At 42.8% G+C, this 23,259-nt stretch overlaps 1 protein-coding gene across 2 annotated transcripts in view; it reads left to right on the top strand.

Moving 5' to 3' along the window:
• NIF3L1 (NGG1 interacting factor 3 like 1) overlaps positions 1-23,259 on the top strand; it is a 246,368-nt gene that overhangs the window by 167,676 nt on the left and 55,433 nt on the right. For both annotated transcript variants that reach the window (XM_044076644.1, XM_044076645.1), the window contains exon 4: positions 12,576-12,714. In XM_044076644.1, the coding sequence (XP_043932579.1) occupies positions 12,576-12,714 (139 nt within the window). The remainder of the gene's footprint in view (positions 1-12,575; positions 12,715-23,259) is intronic.

Below are 23,259 nucleotides of genomic sequence, written 5' to 3' on the forward strand. Positions count from 1 at the left end.
CAAGATGAAAGTATTTTCTCAATATCTCTTGACATAGAAAGCCAGAATGCTAGATCTCTCACCTTTTTGTAAAATCAGTTCCTGGGTGGTCACGATGCAAGATGTTAATATACCCTTGTTGCAAGGACTTTGGAACAATCACCTTAGGACCTTTCATGATGATACCATTGTCTGACAAAGTCTCATCTCTGTATGGCAAATAAGGTGGCACTTCTACTGGTAACCAAGATTGCTTTGAAGGCCATCCTCATCTGATATGGAGATTTAGCTTCTGGAGAATTGGATGTGAAGCTGTGCGAGTTCTGAGCTCATTGAGACGTGTGGAAGAAATATTTCTCATTTCCATGACCTCAAAATCAAGTTGCTCATTGTTATGCTGTTCTGTGGTTTTGTGCGTGATCTGGATAAAGCATCAGCAAGATAAAGGAGTTTGCCCCTTGTGTAAACAAGACTGAAATTCTGCTTCTGCAATTTGAGCATCATGCATTGCAGTCTGGCTGGAGCGGTATGCATAGGCTTTCTCAAAATAGAAAATAGAGGTTGGTGATCAGTGTCCATCTGGATAGGTCAACCATAAATATAATCATGAAACTTCGAACATGCAAGCACAATTTCCAAAAGCTCTCTCTCAATCTGGGCATATTGCATGCCAGTCTGGGTAAGAGTTCTCAGTGCATAGGCTACTGGTCTAAATTCTTGAAGAATGACTGCACCTAGACCAAGAAGCTAAGAAAGAGTAACTAGTTTGTGAACATCATAGTAGCTGAGAGTTGATGGACAGCAATTTTCTGTTTCAGGACATCAAATACTCTTTGGTGCTGTTCGGACCATAACCATATTACACCTTTGCATGTCCGCTCTATTAGTGGTGTTGAAAGTTGGCTTAAATCTGGAATGAACTTGCCTAGATGACCATGCCAAGAAAACGTTGTAGGGCTTGAGTATTGTCTAGAGCTGGCATCCCGAGAATTGCTGTTTGCTTGGAAGGATCTGGTCGTAAACCTGAAATGGTAAGTAAGTGACCAACATACCTCTCAACTGTACAGATTTTCGCAGAATGTCCAGATTTTTGCTTTATAGTTTTTGTCCGTTTTTCATAAAATTGTGACTTTCTGGCAAATTAGTGACAAATCATTAAAGATTGAAGTTAGAAAATAATGACAGACATTTGAGTTTGACTTCATACCCTTCAGAAAGTTCATGCTAATCGAAACCTGTTCTATCAACTTTCTAAGTTTGTAAGATCAATATTTCAAAATTGACGCTATTTGTACCACTTTTTTATGGTTTTGTCCAGATTCCTTACTCTAAGAGGTATGGTGACTAACATAAGTAACTTTTTGCAACCAGGATTTGGCTTAAGGTAAATTTCACGTGATCTTTCCAGAACTTTCTTGAGGTTTCTGTCATGTTTGACTTCACCATTGCCTCTTACTAGAATATCGTCTACTAAAATAGCACAGGGATAGCCAGAAAAAAATGCTCCATTGCATGCTGAAAGACTTCACTGGCAAAATTTATCCCAAATGGCATTCTCCAAAATCTAGATGTTTTAGCCTTGTTTCTTAAGTCAGTTATATGTGCTGCAAACGTTTCACCAGCTTTTGATCCCTTTTGTAAAATAAGTTCCTTTCCATTGAAATATCTGTTTGGGAGTTACACATTTCTCTAAATTTATGTTGCAAGAACTCTGGGTCTTCCCTTGTTTCAGCCAGTACCTCTGTATGGTGGTCTTTCCCCCTCCCGTGCAAACACAGCAGGTGCATACACAAATGAATGTTCTTTCAGTGGCCTCTGAATCGGTTAAATTAAGCAGAATAAATGCCTTTGTACGTGTGTTTTTGTCAGAAAAAGCAGCCTGCATGAAAATATTGCATTTCTGCTCAAGCCGTCTCCAATTTTCTGCCATATTAAGAAACACAAGTGGTGCGGGTCTGCGAAACCCTTCTGCCATGCCCACAGATTGTAGTAAAACACAATGCAGTCGTGGCCCTTGTAATTATGTAAAAATATTCACACACCAGGTACTTGTAATAATATTCAAGTGCACAATAAACTCTTAAAAATATGCCTTGAAATAATTGTACTTTATAAAGTATTCTTTGAAACAACTTTACTTTGCGAAATAACTGTACTGTAATACTACACACACTTGCAAACACTTTGTACACTTTGGATATTTTGAAATGGCTTTAGTCAATACAAAAAAAATAGTACATAGCAAAAAAATATGGTGGTTTTTTCCCTTTTTTGTACGTTTTATGCAATTCGGATATTGTTTGAAACATATTTTTTAATTATTTAGAATATTTTTTATCAATATGGCACAGTTTCTGACATTTTGTTTAATAATAAACTCGTTTTGAGCGTTCTGAGTGCTTCATTTTATATTTATAGCAAAATAAATCATTTAAGCAAGTTTTAGTACCTGGAATTTGTTTCTGACCTGTTTTGCAAATCATTTGAGCAGTAGGGATGATCCACTCCTTTATATTCCTCCAACTTTAACCGGTTGCCTCTTGGCTGTAACTTTGGATCCCATTCTACACAATGTTGCTCTTATGTGCATTAAGAAGACATTGAGGCTTGACTGTTCATTTCAAGTATTTTATTGCATACAAATACATCAAGATGGATGACAGGAACATTAAACGTTAACTGACTGATTACGTACTTGCATGCTGTCACTCTGGCTGCTCACTCAAAATGGCATTCTTGCTTGCACATGCTCAGTACTCATTTGCATGTGGTGACCCACTGGAAAGTTTCTTAAATGATCTACAGACACCATATGCTGGTTTGCAACTTTAAGGTTTAATGAAGTTACTAGAATGATCTGCATGTCTAGTGGTACACATGAGAGTTTAGTTTTAATGTAGACTTCATGGAGGTTAGAGTGTGTGTGTGTGTGTGTGTGTGTGTGTGTGTGTGTGTGTGTGTGTGTGTGTGTGTGTGTGTGTGTGTGTGTGTGTGTGTGTGTGGCTTCCTGACTTAACAGGGTGTCAGAATGGTGAAACTTTTGCCAATGTTGAAGGCCCAAGTCAGGGTGGGTGTTATTCCATCCCTCTATGCCTCCAGTGTGGGCAGGGATTCTTTGTCTTCCCTTGTATGTTTGGGTCCATCCACACTGGGCCCAGTTTTCACAACTGTGAGATCCCAGCTTTTGTTGCTCTCATAAGCTATTAAAGCTTTACACCACACATTCAGCGTATAGAAATGTGTCTTCAGCACCAACTGTTGTGGCACTGATTACTCTGGTGCAGACTCTCCTGTTTCTCCCAGGACTTGGGGGGGGGGGGGTGTCAATGACATGAAGTCAAGATCAGTGCTAATACCCTTGTAATTATCTCTGGACTTCAGGTTAAGGTGTGCACCACTTCTGTTGACATATCTTGAACCTTTGCATTATTTTTGTTCAGTTTTTGGTACCGAGGTCAGTACTAACAAGCCATTTAACATCAAACTCAGGGATTTATTCACATTGGATCTGTTCTGTAGCAGAGCAACATCTTTGAAATTTGTGCTGAGCAAGTTTAAGGCATCATTCTTATCACTGCTGTTGTACACTGTGGTGCAAAGGCCTTCCATGGCTTTCACTGCAGCCCCAGTTCCCTTCCAAGACCCTTCTTCATCTCTGAGCCTGCCAACTAATAAGTCTGTGTAGGTGTTGTTGACAGCCATCTTGGTCCGCAATCAGTGCATAATCACGGTCATCGGATGCTTCACAGTCAAAGAGCCTGCCTTGGACACATGACTATGAGGAAAATTACCCACCGTCAACCTCTGATTTCAGGAGGCTATGAAACTCCTACAAGGAAGAAGATTGGCCCTCTAACCACCCTTTATCCCCTTAAGAGAGTACAGGAGGCCTTTTGGCTCCCCCTCTGGTTGTAGTGTATAGCAGATGACCTATTCGTACTGGAGATCAGTTAAGGTCATACCTCTTAACAGTCTCTGATTTTGACTCGAATTTTAACTCTGACCCTCTTAATCCCTCAAACTGTTGACTTTTGGAGAAAGGTTATTGAGTTAAACGATGAAGATAACGTTACAGGCTTCTTTTATTTCAGAAAAAATATATTCACATGCTTTTATTCTGTCATTGTCTCAAGTTAATAGTAGTAGTATTTTAAGTGTCCTCCATTATTTATGGATTTGTCTTTTCTGTTAAGATTTGTCCCTGATTCGTTGAGAGCAATGGTGAATGTGCTTGTACTTGCCTTGTCATGGTTGTCTGCATCCACTATTAGAATCCAACATTGTAAGGCAAGGTTGAAACCCCATTAATATAGGCAAGGTTGAAAGCCTATTAATACGTGCTGTGTTGGGAACATGCATTGACATCACCACACTGAATGCACCTGCATGTTCTGTGCGCATAGGTATCAGAAACCGATCAAGCCCTCATACTAGTAGATGCTATGTCTCTCCTCTCCACCAGATGGCAGACCTGGAAAAGCCTCACTAGAGCATACTTGTGCCTTCCCTGCTATCCAGCAAGCTTTGCATCATTCTGCATTCATTCTCAGTCCAAGTTGTCTGCCACACAGATGATGTTGTTGCGTCTTTGCAAGTTTACATGCTTTTTTTTCTTTTGATTTGCATTTTAAGAGAATTACTCATGATGTTAATTTTGAGAGTACTGTAGCCTGTCATGTTAACTCATTCAAGCCTGTAAAACCTTTTTTTTTTTTTTTTTTTTTTTTTTTTACATTTCCAATTCACACCCATAGCTCCTTTTGTTTTTCGGATCTGGCTTCTTTAACTCAGCAACTTACCAGCTAATAGGCAGTATCAGAAAGTGCAAGAAGTTAAAATTACACTGATGGTTCATTTAGGATGTGCTGCAATAGAGAAACTGATCACTATTTTTAACTTAATCATAAGAGCTCTACATGTTGAGGAGTACAGTGTGATATCCCATGGCAAGAGACAGGAAAATTAGTCACTGACCATTTATATCCCACTATACCTGAAATATTGCTACTTGTTACTAATTATGAAAATAATATTTCATATGAACTGAATACTTAGTGACTTGCAGACTGCTGCATGACAGGTGAAACCTTAGATGATTAAGAGAACTGTCTTTGACATTTGCACTGATAGTTACATATCTTCAGAGATATTCAGTGCTATTTATATTAACTATACCATTAAACATATGATCTGAAGTAGTCAACTTCATTTTATCTGCAACCTATGGGGTATACGGAATCGTATCCGATCCTAGCCGGCAACTTTTTTTCTAGCATCTGCTCCAAGCCCCTCCCCTTACCCATAACGCCCTACCATCTCCTATCTTCCCTCAGATCTCGTTTGCCGCGCCAGTAGTATGCATCGTAGTCTCCTTTGCTCTGAGCTCAGGGATAGTAAGTGGTATTTTTTTCTGGTATCTAGGGTGTGTTTGAGTGAAATTCTTCCCTTCCTCCCCTTGTTTAGTGTCTCGCTTGTTTGTCGGTGTTAAAAAAAAAAAAAAAAAAAAAAAAGTTTTGTAGAGAGTAGTAGTTAGGCCTGCCCCTCCCCTACCTGGGTTGTGTGTAGTTTTTCTGGTAGGTAGTGTTTGTACTTTTGGGTGCAGGACTGTGGCTGATTAGCCAAAGCCTGTTTTCAAAACATGTACAGAGTGTGGCCATAAGCTTTCCCCGGCTGATGTGCCACTCAAGAGTGTGACCATTTGTCCACTCAATGTGCTATCTGTTCTGGTTTTAATCCAAGGGCCCTTAGGGATCGCAAGGCTAAGCTAGTAGCCAAAGGCCTTCCTCCTGCTGCCGTGCTGGAATCTGCCTCTGTCTCTAGTGTTTCACCTCCCACCCAGACAGGGACTCAACCTCCCTCTTCTTCTGGTGATGGGTCTTCTAAAGACAAATCTTCAGTCAGCGTGGCTGACCAAGATAAAGAAAGGCACATAGAGGATAGGGAGAAGAGGAAGGACAGACATCGTAAGAGATCCCCTGACAGGGAGCTCTTTCTCAGTCCCCCTTCTAAGACCATGAGGCCGTTTCTCCATGGCTCCAGTCTCCTCGTTTCTCACCGGAGTCGTTGGAACTTTCGGATCCGAGGCCTTCCTCCCCATTGCACAGGCCAGCCAGATCCAAGTCGGTGGCCTCTTCAAGGTTGACTCGGAGCCTTTGGAACTTTCGGACCCGAGGCCTTCCTCCCCATTGCGCAGACCAGCCAGATCCAAGTTGGTGGCCTCTTCGAGGTCGACTCTGAGCCTATCGGACATGGACAGGATGATGCGGAGATTCATTCAGACCCAAATTCAGATGGGAGTCTTGTCTGGCCCCTCTCCTTCTGGAGGGGGACTTTCATGCCTCTTTTCCGCCCCATCTCTCCTTCCCCGATTTGTGCTTCGGGGCTTTCGGAGCTGGTAGCTCTGCGCCGACTGTTCCTCCAACCTTGACTCCAGCTGTTCCCATTGAGTTCCTCTGATCCGACTTGTTCAGATCCGAGTGACTCTTGGAGCCGCAGACAGGGAATCTGACCCAGGGGGGTGGATTCTTCAGCTTCGACCTTTTCGGATCCGATCCATTCCTTCGGACCTCCAGGCTACCCTGGCTTCGGCTGCAGTCCATGCTTTGGATCCGGGGAGGGCTTCTCCCTCGGCCTTCGAAGTGGTGGAGAGAGGGTTCTCTTTCAGGAATTGAGACCCCAGCCCATCCCCTCGGATACCACCTAGGCCATCCTGGATTTGGCGACTGCTCCTTTTATCCTGTCTCGGGGACAGCCTGTGCCAGAGGATCCCCATGTTAATTTCCCTGAGGAAACCCCTGCAGCTCATGAATCCCCTTCTGAAAGTCCCACTGGAGAGGGTCACCGTAAGTGCAAAAGGAGGCACTTGGACTCCCCCGAGTCCCTCACTGCGGACACTGACTTAGATGAAGGAGAAGGTTTCCCCAGGTCACCTCCCGAGGACATCTCCTTTGGAGAAATTATGGAGATCCAATGCCAGAGGGGGAGGTTGGTCAGCCCCAAAACCTTCTGGGGATGAGTCAGTGTTCCTGGAGGCCTTTGGCACGGGCCCATCTACTTCCTGGGTGTCTCCACCAGCGAACCCCTTGGTGGACCTCATCACCACGAGGGCATGGAAGGAGCCTGACAACATAGAGCCCATCCCCAAACGCCCTGACAAGGTTTTATCTCCCCCTTCCGACAGGCAACCTTGGTCGAAAGGAGCCCCAGTTGATGATGCTATGTTGGTTGCAGCAGCCACAAAGAAGGAACTAGCACAGGAGAGTTCCTCAGTCCACCCTCCAGACAAGGAGTCCAGGTTGGTGGATTGGTTTGGGAAGCTCATCTATTCCTCAGCGACCTTTTCTGTCTGTGCGCTGAATTATTTGGCACATGTGATTCGGCTTCAGCGAGACCTTGCTTCGGAATTCGCTGAGTCACCCTCAAGAGTCTTTATCGCCGCAGGACAGACAGTTCTTGGCAAAAATGTCTACTCTGAAGTCAGTCTCAAACACGTTGATGCGACTCCTTTCCCATGCCACGGAAGTAGCAGCTAGGGCGGCTGGGACAGGCATAGCCATGAGGTGTCATGCCTGGCTCAGGTTGTGTCAGTTCGCAGACCCTTTCAAGGTGTCGTTTATCAACGCTCCCTACGACTGTTTTTCCCTTTTTGGGAAGACAGTACATGACACACGTCCAGAGCGAAAAGTACGGGAAGACTGTCTGCCATCTGAGTCCGCTTCTCTAACCCTCAGCGGTCCTTCTCTAGGAATCGGAGGGCAGAAGAAGATGTGGTTCCGAAAATCTCAGTTTTCCCATGATTCTCAGGACAACTATTCCCCCAGCGGCAGAGGGGGAAAGGATCGACACCGACCCAGAGGTAGAGGGGTTCCCAGGAATTTCGGGTCTAGGTAACTTTTTCTGATAGACCCGGTCAGCAGCCTTGAGGGGTTGCCCGACTGTCCTTACACCCAGCGGCATGGGAGTCCATTACGACAGATCGCTGGGTTTTACAGATGATATCCAGAGGTTACTTAATTCCATTTGTTGCCCCTCCAAATATTACAAAACACCTCCCAGATGTTCCACCCGCTCACAGGGAGGCCGCAGCTCTAGAGTTTTTCAAAGCTGCTTCTCAAACGAGCCATCAAACAGGTTCCCACCGATCAGTCCAGATCGGGCATCTACTCAAGGTTCTTTTTGATGCCAAAAAAGACTGGGGACCTCAGGCCCATTCTTGACCTGTCACCATTAAACCTGTTGGTAACCAAACAGAAATTCCGGATGGTCACCCTACAGTCCATTCTACCTCATCTCTGAGAGTGCGACTGGATGTGCTCGTTAGACCTTCAGGATGCATGCTTACTATCACATCAAAATATACAGAAGCTCCAGGAGGTTTCTGCTCTTCCAGCTGGGGGCCAGTCATTTTCAGTTCAGAGCCCTACCCTTTGGTCTCACCACAGCCCCCAGGGTGTTCACCAAGGTAATGGCAGTTGTAGCGGCTCACCTGAGGCTTCAGGGTATTCAGGTGTTTCCATACCTGGATGACTGGCTCTTAGCTGCACCCAGCAAGCATCGCTTGTGTCTGGCCCGAGATTATTTCATTCAGTTGGCAGATCAACTGGGAATTACAGTCCATGTTCACAAATCCCAGTTGCAACCAGTACAAGTTCTAGACTTCATTGGGGCACGGCTAGACACTTTGCAGATGAAGGTATTCTTGACTATAGACAGGATCCTTCACCTCAGGTGCCACATAGCTCAGATAGAAAACGCCAAGTCTCCAAAGGTGAGTGAGGTTTTCTGGGCTCCATGGCTGCCGCCATATCTATTCTCCCTTGCAATTCAGTCAGACAACATGTTGGTTGTCTGGTATATCAACAAGCAGGGGGGAACCAGATCCTACCCCCTATGTCACGAGGCCATGAGAGTGTGGGAATGGGCGATTTCCACCGGTCGGTTTCTGATAGCAATGCACATCCTGGGGTGCTCCAACATTTTAGCGGACAGATTGAGTCGGGCCATTCTGATGCTGTACAAGTGGTGTCTGAAACGGTCAGTAGCGGAGGAGGTCTTCCTTGCATGGGGTCAGCCTTGCTGTGATCTCTTCGCATCTCCTTCCAACGCAAAGTGCAGTGAGTTCTTCGCTCTGATGCCCTCACCAGGGGAAGTCCCCTGAGACTGTCTAGTCCATGCTTGGCCCCCCCGGGCTTCTGTATGCGTATCCACCATTGCCACTCATTCCGAAGTTTCTTCAGAAAGCTTGCTGACTATGGTGCAAAGTGATCCTCATTGTCCCGTTCTAGCCTCGTCGGGTTTGATTCCCATTCCTTTGGTCTCATCCCTTAGCTCCCCCGTGGTTTCTGGATCCCTGCCCAGGTTTAATCTCCCATCCATCGGGGGCACATCCGCCCGATCTGGGCAGCCTCAAGCTGAGAGTCTGGTTGCTCCAGTTCCGGTAATTGCCAGGACTCACAGTCTTTCATCCCCGGTAAAATCCATTCTGGTGGCTTCTCTTAAAGACTCCACTAGGAAACTTTATTGCAGTAAATGGAAGCGCTTTTCCATTTGGGCATCTCCGAGAAAAATAGATCCTTTTACAACCCCTGTTCCAGCGGTGTTGGATTTCCTGTCTGGTATCTTTCAGCAAGGAGCTAGTTCCGCCACAGTGAAAGTACAATTGGCAGCCATTTCCAATTTTCACGTTGGTGAAGACAACATGGCCTTAGCCTCCTCTAGGCTGTGTAAGGCTTCTCTTAAAGGTACTTTTCTGTTACGTCCACCTGTCTAGGATTCAGTGCCTCCTTGGGACCTTACTTTTGTTTTACAGGCATTGGTGGCTCCTCCTTTCGAACTTGCAGCTTCGGTGGACTTGAAATTTTTGTCCTGGAAGACCGCTTTCCTAGTCGCCATTACATCTGCTAGGAGGGTTTCTGAGCTTCAAGCTCTGTTTTCCATGCCTCCGTATTTGGTCTTCTATAAGGATAGGGTCTCCCCTCCGTACTAACCCTTCCTTCTTACCTAAAGTGTCATCTGAAGCAAACATAAACCAGTCCATTAATCTGCCCGTTTTCTTTCCTAACTTCCAAAATAAAGGTGAATACAAACTCCATTTGTTAAGATGTTCATAGACAGCTTTGTTTTTATCCTCATAGAACGAAGTCTTTCCGCAAGACTGACCAATTGTTTGTTTCCTTTTCCAAAGCATTTATGGGAAAAGTTATTTCTAAAGTTTCTTTTGCCAGATGGATCACTCTTTGTATTTCACATGCCTACAAAGCAAAAGGTTGATCTCCTCCTGGTATTGTTAAGGCTCACTCTACCAGGTCCATGGCGACTTCCCCTGCCTTTTGGTCTAGGGTGCCTTTGGACGATATTTGTGCAGCAGCGACTTGGGCCAATTCACATACCTTCATTTCCCATTACAAATTAGATCTGATTTCGAGGGGTAGAGCATCCTTTGGCTCTGCAGTGCTCAGGAATTTCCTTCCATAAGGGCCTCCCAGGATCGGAGTAGCTGGGGACTCTGTCCCACAGGTTGCAGATAAAATGAAGTTAACTACTTCAGATAAAGAAGTTATGTACTCACCATAACATTCAATCTGAGTAGTTATACTTCATGTTTCTGCAACATTCCCTCCCTCCATCCCCCGGACCTTGTCCTGTCTTTTCAGGTTTGGTTTATTGGGTTGAGTTGCTTATGTTTTTAGTTGCAGCAAACTCGATCTGAGGGAAGATAGAAGATGGAAGGGCATTATGGGTAAGGGAAGGAGCTCTGAGCTTGGAGCAGATGCTAGAAAAAAAGTTGCCAGCTCGGACCCGATACAGATCCGTATACCCACAGGTTGCAAAAAAATGAAGTATAACTACTCAGATGGAACGTTATGGTGAGTACATAACTTACTTTATATATATATATATATATATATATATATATATATATATATATATATATATATAAAATGTGTGTGTATATGTATGTATGTATGTATGTATATATATATATATATATATATATATATATATATATATATATATATATATATATATATATATATGCATATGTACATGTACGTGTGTGTGTGTATGTATGTATGTATGTATATAATATATACGGATCATGTTCTTTTGCCCACCAGTTCATTTGCCCGCCAATTAGAAAAAGGCAAATAAAAGGTATATGTCCTTTTCCCCCACAGTAGTGCGATCCTGGAGTTGGAATATATAGCTGGGGGGGGGGGGGGGGTCTACTCAGAGGTGATCTCTGCTTAACATACAAGGCCACGTCAAACCCAGAGCTGGTGGACATGCTACACGTAAGGAAATCTCAATACCTCAGAGACACACGCTCCAGGGATCTAAACCTTGTCATCACAATGAACACAGCATGCTGGAGGGATAGGTTCCTGACCCAGTGACTCCCCAGACTCTGGAATAGACTGCCCTCGCATGTCAAGCAGACCGCCTCTTTGGCCCTCTTTTAAAAGAACCTTGATGATTGGATGGGAGATTGGAAATTCACCCCAGGGATCATGTAAGTCGCCCTGCTAGACAGCTGTATAGGGAAGTACATACTGTGGGAAGAAATAGCCAGGGAATTGTTGTGACTAGGCTTGTATAGGCCTTATGGCTGATAGCTTTGTCACCTATATCCTAGATAGATACTCTAAAATATATATATATATATATATATATATATATATATATATATATATATATATCCTAGATAGATACTCTAATATATATATATATATATATATATATATATATATATATATATATATCTCTCTCTATATATATATATATATATATATATATATATATATATATATATATATATATATAAAATGTAATATATGGGTCTCATTTCTTTTACCAAATTTACCTTTCATCGAAACTGAAATAACAGAGACCTCTTGTAAGAAAAACAACTATTCTGAAATGTCAGTATGCCGAATTTCGTTTCAGCGAAATATTAACTGTGATGCTGGTAGTGTGCGATGTACAATTGTACAGTGTTTGTGTACCTTCTCGTATACTGTACCAATTCTGTTGCATGGCGGATATGCCAGAAGGTTTACAAATATTCTGCATGTGGAAAAGAAATTGTACAGCGCTTGTACCTTTTAAATGGAGATCATACTACAGTAAGGATTGTGAAATTTACCCTTTTCACTGTAGTGCAATCTTTGAGTTAGTGTATTTCATTTGCAGGAGGTATGGGGGCACAGCCCCCCCAGATGGGGAGAATGCATGGGGGTGCAACCCCTCCTGCAAAAATCAGAAAATGTGAGTTTTATAATTTTTAAATAGCTGTCCTGTCGGTGTTTTGTAGTGCTGCACACTGACATTTTGGAATAGTGTTTTTTTGTAGAAGTGGTCTGTTATTTCTGGTTCAATTAAAGGTAAATTTAGTAAATGAAATGAGACCCATTGCATGCAAATGAGAAAGTAATCTTGAATTCATGCCATTGTGTTTAATTTTTAGAGTGTACTTGCAGATTACCTTTTTAAACCATGTGTACGATAATGCTTGTACATATTTCTGTTGCAAAATGTACTTTAAAAAGTAATGCAAATAAAACAAGCTGATTGTTGCAGTCGTTTTATACTTGCAGCCTCCACTACCCAACAGTGGGATGGGACGTTTGTGTACACTGACAGAGAAAGCTTCATTGGCAATAGTAATTAATCGAATTAAAAACCACCTGAGACTCCCTTACCTGCGATTGGCACTAGGAGTAGGAAAAACATTAGGTAAGAAGTCTTGCATTGCTGTTTTATGTGATGTCACAGCATTATTTCTGTTTGGAGATGTGTCTTTCTATGGATTCTGCAGACTTTTGTTATTTTATCAGACCAGGACGGATAGACTTTTCTTAGATGAAAAACCAGGACGGATAGACTTTTCTTAGATGAAAAACCAGGACGGATAGACTTTTCTTAGATGAAAGACCAGGACGGATAGACTTTTCTTAGATGAAAGGATCCAGATTCTTTCCTTAAAAAAAGAGGAGATTGGTGTGGTGAGGCACAGAAATCTGCCCATCCTGTTGTAAGGTCTTAGACAGAGGTGATGTGTGAGCAGTAATTACCCTTATTGGTGCATCTAGGTAGCGTCTGTAGTCGGTGGTAAAAAGACATCAAGACTACTGATGTGATAGAATACAACAGCAGTATCCCACTCGAGTGTGCTTATCGTACAAGGGCTGGTGTTGTCCGAGAACATAGTCTGTTTATGACTGAACGTTGCTCCATTTTTGCAGAATATGGTGGTGGATGGCATAGGGACCCACTCTAGACCTAGTAGGCATTTTCAAAATTCATATCTGTTATTCACTTTGAAAATGATGACCAGTGATTTACAAAGTAGAAATTAATGGACAGATTCCAAAAATATAGTGATCCTATACAGAATTAACCACTATCTACATATCTGGGGATGCTGTCAGAGTATTAGACCAATAAGCTATTGGCCAAGTAATATGCCAAGATATTTAAATCTAGGAACTCTTGCAGCATTAGACAAGATGGTAGCATAGAAATCTGTGTATCGCTTCCCTTTTCACTCAAACCAGAACAGGACGTTTATATCTTAATAGTATTGCTGAGGAGATTTTTTTTTTTCTTTAATGGTTATAAAAGTTGTGTTGCAGCCAAGTTAAGCTAAAAGAAGAAATGCACTTTTATCTAAATCCTGTGGTATAGCACTGTGCTGCTGACCTACTTTTGCTGTGTGGAGTAGCTACAGAGAATAAGACCCACCCCAGAAATGAACCCTTCATTACAGGAAAGAGGCTGAGCCACTTAATTTGTGATCTTTTGATCAGGTATATGTAAAACAAGTAAATGTAATGGCTGTGCTCATGGCCCTAACTCCACCAATTTACAAGGTAGTGTGGTCCTTGTATTCAAATGCCATGGGAACACTGTTCAGCTGAAGATCCGGTAACTTTAGCCTCAGTGATGTAGACTGCATTATTTTATAAGAGCTAAGCTAATCCTGTCCTTTCCTGAAGACACACAGCTTTTAACAGTAGCCTGTATATTTTCACATGGCTTACAGGCTGTGTACACTACCTGTGTATGAGTATCTTGCATAAAGCATTGAGAAGTAAGGATGGACTGTTTTTAGAGCCATGTTTGGAGGGTGAGCTGTTATCACAGCTCTCTACACTAGCCTCTTCCCATAGTGTAGGGGAGTGCCTTCCATATGCAAATAGTAATGTAGGATTTCTGAACTGCATTAGCTTTATAAAGCCAGAGCTAATGAATTGCAAAGAGAAGCCAGCTACCGCAGTGCGGTATCCCAGTTTTAGCTGGGACAGGACATTGCTCAGCTGTAAACGAATATGGTCACCTAACGAAGACGTTTGTGTGGATGTGGTAAGCAAAGTTTCTTTTAAGATGCAGGACCACGTGCAAATTGGTTAGAGATTCAGTAGGACCACCTGCAAATTGTTTAGAGATTCAACATGCATACAGAAGTTTTGTCTTCATATGAGGATAAGCTATACAGGACAGGTTGGTCACCATGTAGAATATTTTAGGGTTGTCTGCTTGTGTTGCAGCAGTAATAGCTGTTGGCTTGTGCAGTTTTGTTTCCACTATCCAGTAGTGCTGGTTTTCATTTTGTCATGGATCACTGCTGTCTGATATTGCAGTCTGTCAGTATTGCAAAACGTTAAGTAACTCTCTAAAAAGTTGCTGCTAATCTTCTCCATAGACTGCCAAACAGGAAATCCAGCTTCTTGCCCTGATACAACTTCAGAATCGGAGGTGTGTTGGTTACCAGGTCTTTGACCTTTGTTTTCTTGTTCAGTACTACTATGTAGCAGTCATCACACAGAGTATGCGCATGAATTAGAACTTGGCCACTTTTTATAGATTTTGACTTAATATTGAAAATTAAAAAAAAAGTAAGCAAGCAACCTAATTTTGCATTCAGTGATAAAAAATGCTGCTTAATTCAGTGCTTTTCTTATGGAGGGGGAGATATTTTTCTCTCTTTGTAATGCTTCCAAAGATAAAGGATATGGAGTTAGAAAGATGTTCCTTACTGTCAAGTGGCATGTGTTAGAAAATGGGGCTCTTTGTTTACCCCCCATAGAAAATGTTCTCTTTGTTGAAAAACGGGTCAGTCTTTGGTTGTATACCGTACTTCCTAAAGCAGAACATTGCTGGAAATGGTGACTGAAAACTTCATACTGATGGTTTGAGAACCTGTCATGTAAAGGGACAGTTCTAGATGCAGCTGCCTTGCTCATTCATTATTTGTAATAATCCTTTCTTCAGAATTTTAATTTATAGAATGATGACTATATGATCTTAACATAAATATTAGTTTTATTATGAAACATTTAGCTGGCAAACATTTTAACTTTTTAACAGTAAACAGGCGATTATAGTATTGAGAATACATTCGAAACATTCATGAGATAGGCTAATTTATGTGCATAGTATATGTTTCTATACTGTAGTAAGACATCAAAATGTGATTGCTGTGAAATTACGTTAGCGATCACAGGTAATAACACATTTATGCTTTTCAGTCTTACAGATCAAAGTTTTTTTTTTCTCCCAAGAGCCATGCCCTCCTGCATCCCCCCAAACTTGTACTATGACAACTCGTTAATTGCACAGCATTTGGGAAAAGAACAGCCGGCCCCCTTAAGTGTACCCGACCTTGAACAAGCCGCCTTATCTAGCAAGAGCAAACAAGTGATTTCTAAGGCACTGTATATTGAAGAGATCTAGTGCACCCGGTTTATATATACATACGCACACAATATATATGCTCATTATATATGTTTTTTGTAGTGTTCTTTGTTACATTCCTCAATCTTGGGTTATCCTTCCATGCAGATATCTTGCAGATGTCCAGTCTTCCAGAGCTCTTCCCTCCCCAAGGGTTTTGGTCGATGTCTTTCTGGAGCAGGAACATTGGTAATGTAAATGGTGCATTTGGCTCTCACCAGCTTCAAATCTTTGTCATGCAGTTATGTTGACCATTTTGTTTTTACTGCAGTACTTGTAATCTGTCGGTTATATCTGCGGTGGTGCAGCGGTAGCGTTGTTGCCTCAAAGCAAGACAGTTCTCACATTCGATTCTCGGCTTGGGTTGGGAGTGCCTTCTGTGTGGAGTCTACAGGTCCTCCCCGTGGTTGAGTGGGCATTTGAAAGACATGCGTTGAATGGGCGTGCCTTCGTTGAAGGTTGGGCATCCGGCTGGCAACTCGACACCATAAAAACCAACTGCCAGTCATTAGTGGACCGGAGTTCCACTCTGGCGACTCCTAACCAGGAAAAGCCGAAAGACCAACAACAACTTGTAATCTGTCAGTTGTCCGATAGTCTTCCTGGACAGGTAAGTCCCCGTAGGGGATTTTTTTTTTTTTAAAGTTTGGGGACAATATCCATAGAGGTGTCTTGAAGGGAGGAAACAGATGATTTTACTCTAGACTGTTCCTGGTTCCAAGTAAAGAGGATGCTTGGAGAACAATTTTTGATCTGTCCCATCTTAGTCATTTCCCTAACATTCCAAAATTCAAAGCTTACCCTACAAGGGCCACTCCCTCTGATTCCCTAAGGAGTCTTCATGGCTACTCTGAACTTAAAAAAGCTTATCTTCACATCCTAAAAAGCAAAACACAGAAAATTCCTAAGATATGCAGCAGAGGAGACCATTTATCACTTTACCGGACTAATTGGTGCTGATTGGAAGAGAACAATGAACTTTAGATCTGTGTAGTATTCCCCTGGCAATTAGTTATGAAAGTAGCATTTTCTGACATTTGTCACTACTTGGTGATCAAAGGTGAGAGAATTACCTTGGGCATCATAGGAGGATTTTACAGTGATTCCCAGTTTGCATTTAGCATAAGGTGTTGGCTTCTGGTCTGGAGGTCTAAAACACGAATGCTGAATAAACGAGGTCCCAGCACTGAGCAGCTTGGAGCACCAGCATTTACCTTCATACTTTCCAAAGCTGCATCTTCCTGTGTGGGTTCTGTCTTTTAACCATTTTGCTGTTTGCCTCTGTCAGATCAAGATATGCCATGTGGACATTATGACACATTGTCAAAAGCTTGTGCTACCCTTTCAAAGAAGCTCACCATCATTAGACAGACTCTACCCTTTTCGAATACAAACTGCTGTGATTCTAGCTTGATGAGATTTTTTGCATCAGAGTTTATCAGGTCTGTAGTAATAAATCCACGGACCTTGACACCAGAAAAGCTGAGGTGGCATTGGTCCTGTAATACATGTCATACTTCTGCTTATTAGACTTGGCATACATATCTATAAGAGTTCATGATGTTCTTCGTGTTTCACTGTTGCAGTCATTACATCTGGGTAATCTGCTGGCAGGTTCCCCTCAGTCGGCCTGATTAGCAAAATCTTGGGTCTTGCGTCGGTTGCTGTCCCTTCTTCCATGACATCAGGTCGTCAGGGGTATAAAACATGCAGCCGATGCCATTACATCAGTCTTTCTTGCTGCACAGTGCCTGAAGCAGAAGCAGTTAGCAAGTGCTGGTTGGCCAACTCCTGAAACTTTCGTTTTCTAGTTTCAGAAGTCTTCAACTAAAAAGCCAAGTACCCCGTTGGGGAAACTTTTTCTTGCTCCTTACCGATTTTCAGTAAAAGTTTATAATTGTATTACTTGTGGGAAGCAAATACCTCATAAGGATTTCTATTTGTACTGTATTCCTTGCCTAGGCCCTGAGCACGATGTACCTTGCTGTCAGTTTTGTGCTTTATTTAATCCGTGCACTATCCGTCGTCTGTACATTTTTGCTTCTAAATATTTCTGTTATCGATTTTAATTATCCAGAAATTACGTTGGTTAGCCATCCGACTACTGGAATACCAAAAAAACGCAAAGAAAAAGGCAGAGACAGGCCGTTGAGGTCCAAAACTGCCGACGACGCTTCTCCTAAGCCAGTCGCCAGTTCACCGGTACTCAGTGAGGCGCTTTTGCAGCCCCTGATATCTGCTACTTCTGATTCACAGGTCTCTACTGAGACCCATTCAGAGTCTGGTATGCCGCAAGATGCTTCACCTATGGAACCTGCGGCTGTCTCTACCTCGGATGGGTCCAGAGCCGCTGTGCAGGCACTGGCTTCTGAGGGTGTATTCAGGCTTACAGATTTGTATATTAAACCGACACCACCTTAAATTTTAAGGTCAAAATCTCAATCTGTGTCTAAAAAAACTGACGCCCAGGCCACATGTTCAGGCCCCTATGCCTAAAAAACAAATGATCAAAATGGCTGAAGTTTTAATTACTCTAATCAGGGGTAGTCAACCCCCCCCCACCCCCCTTCTAAGAGGCCTGGGGCTGAACTTGACTATGAATCTTCTGAACAGGACTCTGTTTCTTCTGACTCTTCTAATGAACAGGATTTGTCCATACCTATTTATGAGGACTCTGATGCAGAGGATTCCATTTTTTCTGCTTCTCCCCCTGAGGATTTTTCTTTTGGGGAAACTTTACATACCTTAAGGGAGCATTTCCAATGGGGAAAGTCAGGATTTTTCTGAATCCAAAAAGAGGCTTGGGGATTTCCTTCTTCCTCAGCATAGGCCTTTGGTTATACCTCCTGTACTAGACATTGTTGATGTGTTTTCAGAATCCAGTGTGGCCCCTGATTCCCTGCCTCCGGCCTCTTGTAAGCCAGACAGATACTACAGAGTTCCTGACTCCCACAAATTCCTTTTTAAAAATCCTGTTGCGGACCCTGAAACCATTTCTCAGGGGCCCAAGGGCATGAAGGCTTCTACTGCTAAAAATCCAACCCCTTCTGATAGAGACTCCAGGGCGCTGGATAGATGGGGTAAAAAGGTTTATACTTCTGCAACCTTGGCAGTCAGGGCTTTAAACTGTCAATTCCATATGCTAAAAGATCAACAGCATATCTTGGGACTGCTTAAACAGAAAATGATGTTGATTTCTGACTGTGGAAAATAAGGATTTACAGGATTTAATGCATTCAGCTGAGCAAGTTGGAAAACATATTTGATTCTTTGGAGGAGTCTTGCAGGGCTGCTGTTACTGGGTCTGTGCTTAGAAGTCATGCTTGGCTTAAGGAGCAATCTCTGCCTGATCATGTTAAAGCAAAATTGTTAGATGCTCCTTTGCAGCAGAACAGTCTGTTTAGCAGTAAGGCTGAAAAAGTTCTAAAAAAGATGGAAGATAAAGCTAAATCTATGCAAACTGTGAAAAATTTCTTACAAGTACAACCTCCAAGATTTAGTAGGCACTGGCCTACTAAGAACTGGTCCTTTCCAGTTCCTTCCAGAGCCACTCAAGCCAAGCCCAGACATTCCAAAAGCACCAGGTTTCAGTCCCAAGGGACTTTCAGAACTAAGCAATGGAATGCCTCCACTTCCAAATCTGGAAACAACAAGACCCTTCCCTATGGTAAACAGTCTCAATGACTTTCCTTTAAAATTACCAAGCACTTACCTCTTAGCCGCACCTTTGGGGGGAAAACTGGCTCTTCATGCAAGAAACTGGCAACTTATAACCCAGAACAAATGGGTTTTAAATCTAGTGTCCCAGGGATACAGATTTCATTTCCTCACGCTGCCAACTCCAAACGGTTGGCCAGACCTGCCCCCAAATCAGTGGGCAGAGGCTCGGAAACAAGTACTTTCCCTCCTAAACATGGCAATTCAACAAGTACCAGAAGAGGAAAAGGGACAAGGTTTCTATTCCAGACTTTTCCTAGTACCCAGAAAAGACAAATCATGGCGTCCAATTCTGGACCTGTGTACTCTAAACACCTTTCTGGGCATTCCAAAATTCAAGATGCTGATTTCACTAGTTACTTCCTATGCTAGGCAAAGATGCCTGGTTGGCAACTCTAGATTTAAGAGGCTTACCTGCATATCCCAATCAGGGAATCTTGCAGAAGATTCCTTCTCTTCAAAGCAGGCTACTTGCATTATCAGTTCTCTGCACTTCCCTTTGGCTTATCTACTGCGCCCAGGGAATTTACAAAGTGCCTGGCTCCAGTAATTGCATTTTGCAGGCAAAGAAATATTAAAATATATCCATACCTGGACGATTGTCTAATTCAGGCAGAAAACAAGGCCATTCTTCTAAAACATCTGACATTTGTTAAAAGGGTTCTAACTTGTCTAGGGTACACCATAAACGAAAAGAAATTACAACTAGTACCCTCTCAAAAATTACATTCCTGGGTGCAAGCTTGAATACAACTGCCCAGATGGCTTTCCTTATGCCAGAAAAGCAAATTCATTTGGTGACTTACTTCAAACAGGTGGCCACAAAAACCCTGCTATCTGCAAGACATATACTGCAAGGCTGGGGGGTTCATGGCCTCCTGCATTCTTCTAATTCCATATGCAAGACTGCATATGAGGAAACTTCAGTGGTACTTAAAAAGTTTATGGAGTCAGCATTGTCACTGTCACAGCCTGGAAACATGATTCCTTTCATACCTTGCCTGCAACTAGAGTTCCTATGGTGGGCAGAGGCCTGCCACCAAAACAAGGGACTGCCATTCACACCACCCCCTGCCACTGAAACCCTAACTACAGACACATTAGACTTTGCTTGGGGGGCTCATCTGGCAGGGAAGTGCATTCAGGGCAAATGGAGCCCAAATCAAATGCACCTTCATAGCAATCAAAAAGAAATGCTAGCTGTACAGAATGCACTGACAGCCTTCAAGGACTATCTTCATCCAGGACAACTAATGGTAAAGACGGACAAATACCACAGTTATGTGATACATAAACAAGCAGGGGGTACACATTCCTGCAGACTAGCCATGGCATTGTAGAACATGGCCTTGAGCTATCCAGTACAAATACAAGCTCAAATCCTGTAAGGAAAGATGAATCTTTTGGCAGACTAACTAAGCAGAAATCTCATGGACCCACATGAATGGAAACTGGAACCACGGATTTTCAACATGTTGACACAAAAATGGGGTAGCCTAGACGTAGACCTTTTTGCCTCACCCCAGAACTACCAGTTGGACAAATTTTGTACAAGAACCCCTCACAAAAAAGCCTGGAAAGTGGATGCAGTGTTCTTCAGCTGGGAAAACCTATCAGTTTGTGCCTTCCCCCTCTGCCTCCTGCTCTCCCAAGTTCTATTAAAAGTCAAACAGGACAAACCAAAAATTATTTTGATTGCTCCAGACTGGCCTCGTCAACACTGGTACCCGCTCCTACGCAGTCTGTCACAAATTTCTCCATGGCACCTGCCTCAGACACCTTCCTTACTGGCTCAGCAGAACAGCCACATTCTGCACACTCAGCTCCAAACATTGAATCTTGCAGCTTGGCTAATCACTTAAATTCTCCCTTTGCATCCCTCCGTAAACCTGTGATGGATGTCATTTTGGAGGCGAGAAGACCTAGTACTAGAAAATCTTATGCTGACAAATGGAAAAGATTCTGTGCCTGGAATCATTCTCAAGGGATGAGCACAGCAGTGCGCAATTTGCCTCCGATTTTGCAATACTTAACTGAGATGCTTCACAAGGGCCTGTCCTTTTCTTCCATAAAAATCCATACCTCACCCATTTCAGCTCACTACAGCACAGCCCCCCCCCCTCTTCTCTCATCCTCTGCTAAAGCAATGTCTCAGGGGGGCTAAAACCTTGAGGCCACCAAGGAGAGCTCCAACCCCTGCCGGGAACATTAACTTTGTATTGGAGAAACTCACTCTTCCTCCTTTCGAGCCAGCTGCTACTGCAGACTTAAAATTCCTTTCCTGGAAAACAGCCTTCCTTTTAGCAATCACTTCGGCTAGAAGGATTTCTGAATTACAGGCCCTTATGGCAGTGGAGCCTTTCATTATCTTTCATGCAGACAGGGTTTCACTCAGGACCAACCCATCCTTCATGCCCAAGGTGGTATCCAGTGTGGCTCTTAATCAGTCCATTCATTTGCCAACTTTCTTTCCCAGTCCACAGAATAAGAGGGAGTGAATTCTGCATTCCTTGGATGTACAGATGCAACTTAGATTTTACTTGGACAGGACTAAATCTCGAAAATCTGAGCAACTGCTGGTAGCATTTTCTGCAGGGGCAGAGGGAAAGGCCATTTCAAAGCAAACCATTTCCAAATGGATAAGCCATTGTATTCATTTCTGCTATAAGCACCATGGAAAACCTATCCCCAGGGGATTGGATCCCATTCCACCAGGGCTGCATCTACTTCTACAGCCTTTCTCAGAGGTGTTCCTACCAGGGATATTCTAGAAGCTGCTACCTGGAGTTAAGTTCATATTTTCACCAAGCACTATCATTTACCAATTTTCTCTAAATCCAGAGCTGGCTTTGCCACTGCTGTTTTGCAGGGCCTTATAGCTGGGCTTAATGCTGTATAAATCCATCCTCCCAACCATAGCTTTGGGAATCTACCCAAATGTAATGACTGCAACAGTGAAACATGAAGAACATAGTACAGTTGTGTACACTTACCATAAATGTAGATGTTCAATTGTATTCACTGTTGCAGTCCTGATCATCCTCTCTCCAGCCCCCTGTTTTTTCTCTTACTATGCATCTCCTTTCTTTTACTACACATAAAAGCCTTTTTGGTGTATTTGCTTTTGTTTGGAGGTATATATTTTTGTGTTTTAAATTATTTATATATTTTGCTCCCCATTTGAGGGGCACCTGACATCTGGGCAAGAAAAACTGATGTAATGGCGTCTGCTGCATGTTTTATACCCCTGACGTCATGGAAGAAGGGACAGCAACAGACGCATGACCCAAGACTTTGTTAATCAGGCCGACTGAGGGCAACCTGCCAGCAGATTATCCAGATGTAATGACTACAACAGTGAATACACTCTAACATCTACATTTATGGTAAGTGTACACAACTGTACTTTTTAGTTGTTTCAGTTTGCCTGCCCATGGAGTCCCTTTATATTCTAGGCCTTCATTTGAGTAATTCCTAATGGAAGTCCAACTTAGACCACCCAAGAGACAGATGGCTTTTCAGTTGTGTGCTAGAAAAGTTGCCATTGCCTGACTTTGAACTAGCAATCTTTTGCCCTATTCAGTTTTGTTTTTCCCAGAAGGCACTGTTTCTGGTGGCCTTGACCTTTGGTACATGTTTTAGAAACACCAAATATTAATGTATAAAGAGACCCTTTTAGAGTTGTCCAAATAGTGGTTTTACAAACTATTCCTTCTATTATGTCAAAATTTGGCTACTTGCTTGATGTTTACAGGCCATTCAACTTGCAGTATTTTTCCTAAACCTCAGAACTGGGGAGAAGGGACCCTACATTCCCTTGATTTGCTG

This window comes from Protopterus annectens, chromosome 7.part0 (assembly GCF_019279795.1).
Source record: "Protopterus annectens isolate FY-2018-M chromosome 7.part0, PAN1.0, whole genome shotgun sequence".
In the NCBI taxonomy this organism is placed as follows: domain Eukaryota; kingdom Metazoa; phylum Chordata; order Ceratodontiformes; family Protopteridae; genus Protopterus; species Protopterus annectens.